Source organism: Aureococcus anophagefferens (assembly GCF_000186865.1).
Source record: "Aureococcus anophagefferens unplaced genomic scaffold AURANscaffold_5, whole genome shotgun sequence".
NCBI classification, from domain to species: Eukaryota; class Pelagophyceae; order Pelagomonadales; family Pelagomonadaceae; genus Aureococcus; species Aureococcus anophagefferens.
In genome coordinates, this window is record NW_008705565.1 from 1,227,092 (window position 1) to 1,239,187 (window position 12,096).

Below are 12,096 nucleotides of genomic sequence, written 5' to 3' on the forward strand. Positions count from 1 at the left end.
CCACGCGAGCCGCTGGCACCGGGCCGAGCAGTAGGCGACGACCTTGCACTTCGAGCAGCGCACGCGCGCGACCTTGCTGCAGAGCTCGTAGCCGCAGTACTCCAGGTCCTCGTCGGCGAGCTTCGCGCGCGGCCGCCGCGGCGCCGCGGGCCGCGCCGGCGCCTCCGAGACGGTGTACTCCAGGTCGTCGTCGTCGGGCTCGACCTTCTCCGGCCGCTCGATGGGCATCGTCGTCGAGAAGCTCATGACCTCCTTGCCCGCCATGGTTGCCAGGACTCGAGAAACTAGTGGACCATGCGGGGCTGCCTCGATCGACTTCGACGGATTAGGATCGTCAACATCCCAGCACGACGCCACGCAGCGCTCGCCGAGGTGAGCCGAGATTAGCGGCCCCTCTTGAACATATGAACATATATGAACATACTCTTGAACGCGACGACTCGCCACAATGTTCACCCGGCTGCTCGTCGCGTTGTCGGTGGTCGTGGCGCAGCGGCATCCGCTCGGACGCGAGGTCGACGAACGGTTGGCGCGGCAGCGCCCTCGAGGCCGCGAAGACATGCCAAGTTTCGAAGAAGTCATGGAGAGGTGTAAGAACGGGGGCTCCGACGACGGGCACCGCGACCGCTTCGATCACCGCTTCATGATGATGCGCCACGGAAGGCGCGGAATCGGCGGGAAAGGCCTCCAGCTCCACGGCGAGCGCAACAGCGGGACGAACTACTTCGAGAAGCTCTGCCACGCGAACACGTGCGGCGCGTGCGAAACGGGCTCCAAGCACAACATGGCGGAGCCGCGCTCCCATCGCTTCGGCGGGGGTTCGACGCTGCACGTCGTCATCACGCGGAACGCCGTCGACTGGCTTTTGTCGATGTGGCGGTACCCCGTCCACTGCGGCCACCACTGCGACCTCCCGACGTTCTACGCGTTCATCTCGACCGAGTGGGGCCCGCCGCCCGACGGGTCCAAGTCCTGGGCCGGTCCCGGCGTCAAGCCGAGCTGCAGGGGCTTCGCGCACTACAAGCAGACGGACGGCACCTACCCGCGCGACCTCCTCGAGCACCGGAGCCGCTGGGTCCGGAGCTACCGCGCCGCCGCGGGCGCGCGCGGCCGCGAGTTGGCGGCGAGCGACTGGCTCTGGGTGCGGCACGAGGACCTGTCCGCCGACGGCGGCATGGGCTTCGCGCCGATTTTCCAGAAGCTCTTCGACGCGGGGCTCCTCGTGCCGAGCGCGCGGTTCCCCGAAGGGATGCGGGGGACGACGAGCCGCTCGCAGGTCGACGCGAAGGCCATGGCGAGCCACTCGGCCTACGTCAAGCTCACGGCGGGCATCTGGCCCCGGTTCACGGAGGCCCAGTTCGAGCACCGCCGGGGCATGATCCAAAAGGAGACGTTCGAGCGGTACGGCCTCGCGCCGACGTTTGACCAAAAAGTCCTCGCGCACATCCAGACCGCCGTCGACGCCGCGCTCGAGGCCGAGCTCGGCTACGACTACGCCTTCCCGAACCTAAAGTAGGGTCACGTTACGTCGCGACGACGGCGCCGGTCCCGGCGACGGCGAAGACGTCGGGGAGCCCCGCCGCGTCGAGATCCGCGGCGGACAAGCCCGGCAGGGCGCCGGGCGCCGCGGCCGCGGCGAGGAGCGAGCCGCCGACCCAGGCCGCGTCGCAGCGCGGGAAGGGCGAGTAGGCGACGGCGAAGTCGAGGCGCCCGTCGAGCGCGCGGAGCTCGTCGAGCAACCGCGCGTCGAAGCCCGGCAGCGCCGCGCCGCCGCCGACGGGCAGCACGTTCGCCGCGAGGGGCGCGCGCAGCTCGAGGGCCGCGCGGCCGAGGCAGTCCAGCACCAGGGCGCCGAGGCCGGCCTCCTCCGATGCCGCGTCCGCGTCGAAGAGCGCGTCCGCGGCCGCCCGCCGCGCGGCCCAGGGCGCCGCGCCCGCGCCGTCGCGGAAGGCGAGCGCCGGGCCCGGCGCGTCCGCGCCGTTTCGGCGCCGCGCGAAGCAGGCGCGCGCGGCCAGATCCGCGCGGGCCGCCGCCGCGCCCGTCGCGCCCAGGTCGCCGAGCCGCGCCGCGACGGCGTCCGCGCCGACGCGCGCGACGACGAGCGTGTGCGCGAGGAGGCGCCCGCGGACGACGGCGACGGCCCGGCTCTCGCGCGCGCCCACGTCCACCACGAGCGCCGTCTGGCTCGCCGCCGCCGCCGCCAGGCCGGGGCAGAACGCGACGGACCGCGCGCCCGCGAGGAAAACGCCGTCGACGAGCGCCTCGCGGAGCTCGCGCGGCGCCGTCGGGTTCTCGAGGAGCAGCGCGACGCCCCGCGGGCCGAGGAGGCCCCGCGCGAAGACGTCGCCGAGGCACGCGTCGAGCGCGCCGCGCCAGGCGTCGCGGCCGAGGCTCGCGGCGTCGCCCAGGGCGCCCAGCGGCGAGTCGCAGACGCAGCGCGGTGCCGCCTCGCCGGCGAAGCCCGCGCGCACGTATCTGGACCCGATCTCGAGCACGACGGCCGGCTTCGCAGTGGTTGACATTGGTGGTTGCGGAGCTTTTAAAATCACGACTCCATAAGCTCCTTTTCAGCTGTTGAATTCATTGAAGGGCAACGAGCCGTCCGAAGTGCCGTCCGGGGAAGCCGAATCCCGAGAGCAGTACAAGCTTTACTCGGGCTTGGCCGCGCGCGCGGAGGTCGGCGGGGGCGCGAGGACGAAGCGCGTCGACTTCGTGCCGGAGAGGCCGAGGCCGCTCGGCCGCTCGCGCGCGCCCGGCTTGCCCGGCTGGGACCGGCTCCGGCCGCGCGGCCGCGAGAGGGACACGCGGCCGACGAGCGTGCCCCGCGCGTGGCCGCTGAGGCTCAGGGGCGCGCGGAAGTCGGCCTCGCAGGGCGGCGGGCCCTCCGGCAGGGGCACGAGCGCGAAGGCGCAGCAGCGGTGGTCGCCCGGCCCCGCGCCGTCGTCGCCGCCGCCGCCCTCGCGCGTGTCGAGGGACACGAGGCAGTGGCGCGGGAAGATGCGCACGTCGTCGCCGTCCAGCCGGCAGGGCACGCGGTCCGCGCGGAGCTTGACCGCGCGCCGGTCCCAGGGCTCGCGCGCGGCGTCGCCCTCGGCCCGCTTCCGGTCCGCGAACGCCGTGGATTCGCCGTCGCCGAAGAGGTCGCGCTGCTCGAGGGCCGCGGAGACGGCCGCCTCGTGGCGCCGCGCCGCGTGGACGTCCTCCACGGGCAGCGGGAAGAAGAGGGACGCGCGGTCGATGTCGTCCTTGCCGCCGTCGACCGCGACGAGCTGCTTCACGGACCGCTGCTCCGTCTCGCCGAGGCTACTCAGCGCCGAGCTCGCGCCGCTGTGGCTCCCAAAGGGCGGCGACGCGCCGCCCGGGAGCGGCGTGTCCGACGTGCAGAAGGTCGGCGTGCCGTCGGACGTGAGGTCGTCGATGAGCTTGTCGAACGACGACAGCGACGAGAACCCCTCGACCCGTAAATTGTCGAGCGCGACCGTGACGTCGACGGCGTCGCAGCGGTCCTGCGCCGCCTTCTCCAGCAGGTCGACGCGCGCCGGGTCCGCCCTCAAGACGCAGGCGAGGCGCACGGGGTGGTGGTCGCTGCGGCCCGGGAGCTCGACGGAGTCGTACGCGCCGACGTCGAGATCCGCCTTCGCGCGCGGCAGGCTGTGGACGAGCACGCGGTCCGTCCAGGACGGCGACCGGAGCCCCGCGACGGCCGCCGCCGCCGCGGCGGCGTCCGCCAGCGCGTTCGGGTGGTCCGGCGGGTGCGTCGAGAGGCGCTGCCGCGCGCGCGCCAGCGCGGACTCGAGCGTCGCGGGCTCGCGGGCCCCGTCCTTGCCCGGCTTCGACTCGTCCTTGAAGAGCGTGTACGCCTCGCACAGCGCGTCGGCCCCGGGCGCCGCCGACGCGTCGACGACGCCCACGGGCCCCATCTTCCGCCGGAACGTCGGCGCGAACCTCAGCGGCGGCTCGTCAAAGCTCGCGAAGACGCGGCCCGCGCGCCGCTCGCGGCCGAGCTCGTCGTTGATAACCGCCCGGTCCCAGGCCCGCTCCGCACCGTCCCGATCCCCGGACGCCTCGGCGGCGAGCGCCTCGGCGACGCGGCCGAGCGTGTTCCTCCGCGCGTGCTCGAGGGACGGCGGCACGGACCGGTAGTTCAGGTCCCCGAGGAAGAACGCGTGCGTGCACGCCGCGAGGTGCGCCCCGGCGTAGGTGAAGCCGCCGTCGATCATGAAGCCCATCTGCTCGCCGGCGGACTTGAGGGACGCGCCCGCGCACGCGTTGCGGAGCTCGCGGCGCGCGTGGCCGCTCGCGTCCGCGGGGAGGTGCGCGCAGAGGAACGCGCAGTGCGCGTCGCCGACGCGGACGCGCAGCCCCGCGCAGCCCTTGTTCGCCGACCGCCCGACGACGCCCAGGTTCGTCCCCAGGGGCACGTGGGCCGCCGCGCGCTCGCAGGCCGCGCAGTCGTCGTGGAACTTGTCGTCCGGCGGCGCCTCCGCGAGCCGGTCGTCGCCGAGGCGCACGTAGCCGCCCTCGACGTCCGCGCGCCGCGCGAAGACCGCGACGCCGATGTGGCCCTTGATGCGCCGCGACCCGATGGACGTGAAGGCGAGCTGCACGTAGGGGCCCGGCGTTTCCGGTAGCGGCGCGCGGCCGCCCGACGACGACGCGCTCCGGGCCCGCTCCTTGCCCGGCTCGTCGCCGTCGCCGACGCCGTCGCCCTCGTCGGGGCCGTCGTTGAGCGCCTGGACGACGCCGCACCGGAGCTCGTCCCAGCACATGCACTCCTGGACGGCGACGGCGTAGACGTCGCGGCCCCGCGGGAGCCAGCGCTTCAGCGCGGCCAGGGTCTCCGCGTCCGCGACGTAGCGCTGGGACCCGTGCGTCTTCGCCCGGGGCCGTAACCCCGCCTTCTCGACGACGGACGTCGCGCCGGACAGCGACGCCGAGACGACGGACGACGCCGCGTTGCCCAGCGCGCCCGCGACGTCGCCGAGGTCCAGACCCGGCGCGGCCGCCGCGCGGACGGACTTCTCCTCGGCCGGCTCGCCGACCAGCAGCTCCCGGAGCGTCTTCGCCTCGGCGCAGTTCATCGTCGTCGCGACGAGGGACCGCTCCAAGACGGGCGCCGCGGGCGCGTCGCCGCCCGGCAGCGCGCGGCGCATGAAGAGGTCCAGGTCCGTGACGGCCTCGGCGCCGCGCCCCGCGGAGAACGCGAAGCCGTCCACCGACGACGCCTCGCTGAGGCCCGGCGTCGACGCGACGAGGGACGCCGTCGACATGTCCTGGCCGTCGCGGCTCCAGCGCACGCTCGACGCCGCGCGGCGCAGCGAATTCCGCAGCTCCGCCGCGGCTTCGTCGGACGCCGCGGAGAGCCGGCCCGCGCGGAAGCGCCCCCGCTCCAGGAAGGCGTCGGACGCCACCGTGAGCATGCAGTGGAAGGACCCGGCCAACGATAGGATGGCGGAGTTGGCCAGCGTCATCCAGAAGGGCGGCAGCATGGGCGACAGCACGCGGCCGCGCGTGAACGCCCACCAGATCGAGCTCGACACGTAGAAGATCCACGTCGCGAGGAAGAGGCGCCCGAAGAGGAACTGGCGGTACGTCGACGTCGTCGACATGGCGCCCAGCCCGCTCTCGCCCGCGGGCCCGCGCTCCTCGTCCGTGCCCGCCGCGTGCGCCGCGTGCCGCGCGGCGGCGCGCGACACGAGCGCGCCCGCGTAGCCTCCGTGCGCGAACGCCAGGGCCCAGAGCAGCACGAGGGGCACCTGGAAGTAGACGAGCGTCCGCGGCAGGTCCACGCAGACGTGCAGATGCCGCGACCGCAGCCCCAGCGCCACCGCGCACGCCGCGTAGCACAGCGGCGGCAGCACCGTCGCCGCGCGGCGCAGCCGCTTCGCGACGTCGCCCAACGGCCGCCGCCGGTGGACGATGAGGAGCGTGAGCCGCGGCGCGACGAAGCCGCTGAAGATGATCGTCGTCAGCAGCGACCCGGCCAGGAGCACGGCCGTCGGGTTGCAGACCTTGTCGTGGTGCCGGCTCAGGGGCACGTGCGCGACGACCGTGAGGCTGAGGAGCCAGTAGCTCAGCGACGTGAAGGCGTTGAGGCGGAGGTAGATGGGCAGGCGCCGCTCGGCCTGCTCCGCGCGCCGCTTCGCCGAGGGCACCAGCGGGGCCAGGGGCGACACGACGAGCCAGCAGACGTTGCCCCCCTTGCGCGCGATCTGGCCCAGGGTCACCGTCGTCAGGAGGAGCGACAGGCCCCCGCAGCAGACCACGGTGTAGCGGTACGTCGCCAGCTGCGCCGGGCTCATGCGGTCCATGGTCGGGACGCGGCGCGGGCAGCCCCCGCTCTTTTACAGGTACATCGCGCCCAACTTTTCACGGCAACGTTGCGACTCTTCTACGCCAACGTCTACCAGACGAGGACGTACTGCTGCGCGCGCGCGTGCTGGAGCCGCGCCTGGGCCTCGAGGACGAGGCCCGCGGCCTCGTGGGCCGGTCCGGACGCGGCCGCGGCGAGGGCCGCGAAGCCGCGGAGGTAGTTGTCGACGACCGTGAAGAAGCAGACGTCGCTGAGGAGCGCGCTGACGTCGCCGAGCGCCGGCCGGCGGCCGTGGAGGGCGGCGAGGTAGGCCTCGAGGAAGGCGCGGCGGTCGTCGAGGCCCGGCGGCTTCGCCGCGTCGGCGTTGGCGTAGTGGGCCAGGTCGAGCGCCGCGTAGTTCGGGCCCGCGCGCTCGAGGCCGCAGAACGCCGCGTCGAGGTCGTCGCCGCGGAGGAGGACGCGCTTCGCGGCGTCGTTGTGGCAGAAGGCGACGCGCGCGCCCGGCGGCGCGCGGCGCCGGAGCGTGAAGAGGCGCCGGTCGAGCTCGTCGCTGTCGAGGTCGAGGCCCGCGATCAGCGCGGCCGCGCCGTCCCAGCGCCGGGCGACGGCGCGCGCCGTCTCCGGCGCCCGCGCTGTGGCGAAGAGGTCGACGAGCCGGGGCCAGCAGCCGGGCTGCGACTTGGCGACGTCGAGGAGGTGCAGCGGCGGGCGGTACGCGTGGAACGCCGCGAATTTCGCCGCGACGGAGTCGGCCCAGGGCGCCGCGGGCGGGAAGGGCGCCTTGAGCGGCCCGTGGTAGACGAGCCAGGCCTCGAGCTGGCCGTTGGCGAAGCGGCCGAGGCACGCGGGGCCGAGCGCGGCGCCCGCGTCGCAGCGGACCTCGAAGCGGAGCCGCGGCGCGGCCGGCTCGCGGAAGACGCGCACGAAGGCGTGCTCGGCCTCCGTGAATGCGCCCCACTTGACGTAGCGCTGCGTCGAGCCGTTGGCGAACTGGACGACGAAGTTGTCGACGGCCGCCGTGCCGGGGATGAGCGCCTTGACGGCGGCGATCGCGCTGGCGTCGTCGTCCGTGACCACGAGCTCCAGCGACTGCGGCGGCAGCGCCTGGATCTCGCGCGGCGTCTGCGCGCCGAAGAGCGCCATGGCGCTTTGATCAAGGGTGGCTGCGGGGGCTGCGTCGAAGTCGTTCAAACATAGGCTGCCCCGCGCGCTTCAATAACTCTTCAACTACAACTTCTCGGCTGCCCGATGGTTCTCGGTAGCCCGATGGTGCGCTCCGAGGCTCTGCGTGTGATCTTCTCGCTCGTGCTCCTCGTCGCCGCGGGCGCGACGGCGCGAAGCGTCACGCTGAGCGTCGGGCCCGCGCCGGCCCGGAACGCGTCGCGGTGGTGGGACGTGTCGCCTCGACCTTCCAACGACGGCATGGAGCTGATCAAGGCAAACTCGCACGTCGCCAAGTCCCTGCCGCGGCCGTGGACGTCGAAGTGCGAGAAGACGGCGCTCCTGACGTCGGCCATCGCCGTCGTGCGATTGCTGGGCGGCTGGAAGGACGACGAGGGGAGCGAGAAGAAGGACCTCGCGCAGGGCGCCTGCGACGGGCTCACGAACGCTTCACTTTTATACGAGCGGCTCGACGCCGTCGTCGACGCGTGCCTCACGCCCATCGTCGTCCTGGACAACACGCCGTGGTGCTTCTCGAACACGACGAAGAAGTCGTTCTACGGCAACGGCGACGCGCCGCGGGACATGAAATCGTACTCCGAATTCCTCGACGAGATCTTCGAGGCGATCCTGGCGCGCTACGGCGACGAGGCGAAGCGGTGGTACTATCGCGTCGGCACGGAGCCGAACTACGGCGGCCACTGGACTGCCGGGTTCGACGCGGCGTCCGGAGAACGCTGGCGCGATCCTCCGACAATCTCGCAACTTAGGTTCGACGCGTACGCGGAGGTCTACGACGCCGTCGTCGCGGGCGTGCGCAAAACGCTCGGCGGCGCGCGCGTCGGACCCGGGAACATGCCGAACGGCATGAACGCCACCTTCGCGAAGCTCGTCGCGGAACATACCGCCGCGACGGACGGCCAGGTCATGGCCTTGAGTTATTACGCGAGCGGCGCCAACGGCTATTCGACGGAGAGCGCGCACCGGGCCATGGCCTGGCTCAAGAACGAGCGCGACGCCGCCTTCGGGAATTTTTCGACGCCGCCGGCGCTCCACGCGGCGGAATTCGGCACGCTGCAGCCGCCGCGCAGCTCCGAGGCCAGCCCCGAGCCCGGCGCCTTCGGGGCCGCCTTCACGGCGAGCGCCTGGATCGTCGGGTTGATGCTCTCCTACGACAAGCTCTACCACTGGACCGCGTGGGACGCGACGTCGAGGACGCCACGCTCCTGTACGGATGGACCGTGGGCATGGCCTTCGCGGAGCTGCTCTTCGAGGACGGCGCCGCGGACGCGCGGCCCGCGACGTTCCTCGACTCGTCCATGCCCATGGAGCTCAAGGACGCGAAGGCGAGCCGCAACGCGACGTCGGTCGCCGGCGTCGCGACGACGACGTCCGCGGGGCTCTCGGTCCTGGTCACCGCCTACGACCCCACGGTCTACGTGGGCGACGAGGCCGTCGACGCGACGCTCGTCGTGCCCGCGACCGGTGCCGTTTCATCGTACTACTGCCTCCACTCGGGCAATTCCGTGTACGACAAAATATGGGCCGACCTCAACGCGATGGGCGGCCTCGCGCGGACCGACGGGCACACCTACAAGCTCAAGCACATGGCCAACGACCAGGGGATGGCGATGATCAAAGCGAACGTCTCGAGCTACGTCGCACTCCAGGACGACTCCCTCAGGACGAGCCCCTTCCCGGGGACCGTCTCGCGGCTCAACGGCACGCACGCGACGCTCACCTGGAAAGTGCGCGTGCCGTCCGTCACGCTCGTCCAGATAAGCTAGGTTAGGCCTGCTTCGCGCGCTTCGCGCTCGGCGCGCCGTCGTCGTCGTCCTGGTCGTCGTCGAAGTCGTCGACGCCCGGGGCGTCGTCGCTAAACTCCCCCTGGTCGTCGTCGTCGCCGCTCACGTCGCCCTGGTCCTCGTCGTCGCCGCTCACGTCGCCGTGGTCGTCGTCGCCGCTCACGTCGCCGTGGTCCTCGTCGTCCATGACGATGAAGCCGTCGTCCTCGTCGTAGCGGTCCTCGTCGTCGTCCGACGCGTCGGACTCGTCGTCGTCCTCGTCGAAGTCGTCGAGCGTGCGCTTGACGGCGATGCGGAGCTCGAGGCCCGCGTCCTCGTCGCAGATTTCGAGCACGACCCACTCCGGGTCGTCGTCGCCGTCGCCCGGCCGCACGTCGACGCCCGGGAAGGCGCACTCGCCGCGCTCGAGCGCGGCGGCCGCGGGCTCGCGGAAGCCGACGGCGATGCTCACGTCGCGCGCGCCGTGGTCGTCGGCGACGAGCACGTCGTCCTCCTCGGTCCGCAGCACCCAGGGGAAGCCGCCGTCCGCGTCCTCGTCGTCCTCCATCCGCAGCACGGCGACGGACAGCTCGAGGGGCGTCGGCGCCTCGAGGGCCGCGTCCAGCGCGTCCGCCGAGAGCCGCGCGCCGAGGCAGACGCGCATGCCGCCGTCGAGCTCCGCGTCGCGGCCCTCGCGCCGCACGTTCCGCGTCGCCACGACGACCCGCCGGCCGAAGCCCGGGACCCGCGCCCAGCCCAGCGGCGGCGGCGCCGCGCTCGCGGCGACGAGCGCGCGGCCCACGCCGCCGTCGTCGACGGCGCCGCGGCCGGCCTCGTCGCGCTCCGCCCTCAACGCGTCGTCGCGCTCCTCCCTCGTCATCACGGCGCGCGCGGCGTTGCCGAGCGCGACGCACGTCGGCGCCTCCTCGTCCTCGCGCGCGCGGAACTTGCGCCGGCAGATGGGGCAGACCGCGCGCCGCGGGTAGCTGCCCACCAGCAGGCTCCGGCAGCAGGACCGGCAGAGCGCGTGGCCGCAGCGCAGCGCGATCGGGTCGCGGAACACCTCGACGCACACGGGGCACGTCAGCTCCTCGCGGACGACCGCGAGCGCCCGCGACGCCGCCGCCTCCTCGTGCTCCTCCTCTTCCTCGTCGTCCTCGTCGTCGTCGCGGGGCCCGCGGTAGCGGCGGCCCAGCGCGCTCCGCTTCAGCGCCTCGACGCTCTCGTACTCGCGCTCGTCGACGTCGAACTCGGCCTCCGACGAGTAGTAGGACGCGCGGCGGCGGTCCTCGTCTTCGGCCTCGCCGTCGCGGTCCGCGTCTTCTTCGTCGTAATCGTCGCCGGCGTCGTCGCCGTCGCCGTCCGAATCGAACCGCGCGTCGCGCTCCGCCTCCTCGGCGACGCGCTGCGCGTGGCGGTAGGCCTGGAACGCCGACGTCGCGCGGGCGGACGTCTCGCCGTCGGACTCGTCGCGGTGCGCGCTCGCGCCGATGATCTGGACCGAGTCGTCGTCGTCGTCGTCGCCGCCGCCGTCGGACTCGTGGTACGCGCTCGCCGCCACGATCTCTTCGTCCTCCTCCTCGTCGCTGCCGTACATCGCAGCGCGGCGCGAACGGCGGCTTCGCGTGGTCTCAAAGCGGTGTCTCAGAGCGTGGACGAGAGGACCATAAGCTCGGGGAAAGGTCCACCGAAATGTTCACCTTGCAGCGGGCAGGACGCTGAGTGGACGCTGTCGTGAAGCAAAGCCACAGCGTTCTCAGAACAGAACCAGTTTTTAGTCGGGCGCAACATCACCGTCGTCGTCGTCGTCGGAGTCCGTGTCCCCGTAGGGCACGAGCGACGCGAGCGGGCCGCCGGCGGGCGAGGCGGGCGCGGGCGAATCGGACGCGGGCGAGCCGGGCACGGGCGTCGGCGGCCGGTCGCGGTAGCTCCGCGGCGGCCGGAGCCCCGCGTCGACGTCGGCCCGGGCGTCGTCGCGGCACCAAAAGTCCTGGAGCGGCGCCGTGGGCGGCGGCGGCGCGGCCTCGACGCCGCCCGCGCGGAGCTCGCAGGAGAGCACGCGGCCGTCGAAGGAGAGCCCGCGCATGGCCGCGACGCACTCGCCGGCGCTCAGGCTCGAGACGAAGTTGACGGCGATCTCGCGGGCCTCGGCGTCGCAGACCGCGCGCGCGACCGGCCCGAACCTCGAGCACTCGACGGCGACGGCGTCCGCGACGCGCGCGACGAAGTCCGCGCCCTCGTCGCCCGCGAAGGCGTTGCCGACGAGCACCGTGCGCGGCCGCAGGGGCGCCGCCGCCGGCGCGCCGTCGTCGCCGAAGAGCGGGCCGTCGCCCGGCTCCCGCAGAAAGTCCGCGCAGAGCCGGCGGCCGCCGACGTCGCGGCCGTGGAGCGCCTTGACGCAGGCCTCGGCGGCGTCGAGCTCGACGAAGACGCAGACGACGTCGCCGGACCGCGGCTCGACCTCGAGGCGCCGCGCGAAGCCGAAGCGCGCGCCCAAAGTCCGGAGCGCGACGTCCGCGCCCTCGTCGCGCGCGCCGGCGACGTAGGGGTTGGGCCGGCGCGCCCGCGCGTCGACGAAGCCCTCGACGTAGACCGCGCGCGACGCCGCGGACGTGTTCACCGGCGGCAGCGCCGGCGCCGGCGGCGGCGGCGGCGGCGCCTCGAGCTTCCGCCGCTTGCGCGCCGCCTCGACCTTCTCGCCGTAGGCCCGCTCGTCCATCCACGCGGGACGGTTCGACGGGCGCATCGCGAACAGTGGCGGCGCGCGCCAGCGGCAGCGGCGTGCGGGAGTCAAGGCTGCGCCTTGGCCAGACCCATTGCACGCTTGGCCAGTCCCTC

The 12,096-nt window shown here is 73.5% G+C and overlaps 2 protein-coding genes across 2 annotated transcripts; one reads left to right on the forward strand and one right to left on the reverse strand.

Moving 5' to 3' along the window:
- Positions 1-580: 580 nt before the first annotated feature.
- Positions 581-1,516, forward strand: AURANDRAFT_62624 (hypothetical protein; the record flags this gene model as incomplete). The annotated part of the gene is made up of 1 exon (XM_009036663.1): positions 581-1,516. The coding sequence occupies one exon, from the start codon at positions 581-583 to the stop codon at positions 1,514-1,516; it is 936 nt and encodes a 311-aa protein (XP_009034911.1).
- Positions 1,517-2,648: 1,132 nt separating this feature from the next.
- On the reverse strand, positions 2,649-7,456 carry AURANDRAFT_62625 (hypothetical protein; the record flags this gene model as incomplete). The annotated part of the gene is made up of 2 exons (XM_009036986.1): positions 2,649-6,287; positions 6,413-7,456. 2 exons carry the CDS (start codon positions 7,454-7,456, stop codon positions 2,649-2,651), a joined length of 4,683 nt encoding a protein of 1,560 aa, XP_009035234.1.
- Positions 7,457-12,096: the final 4,640 nt, after the last annotated feature.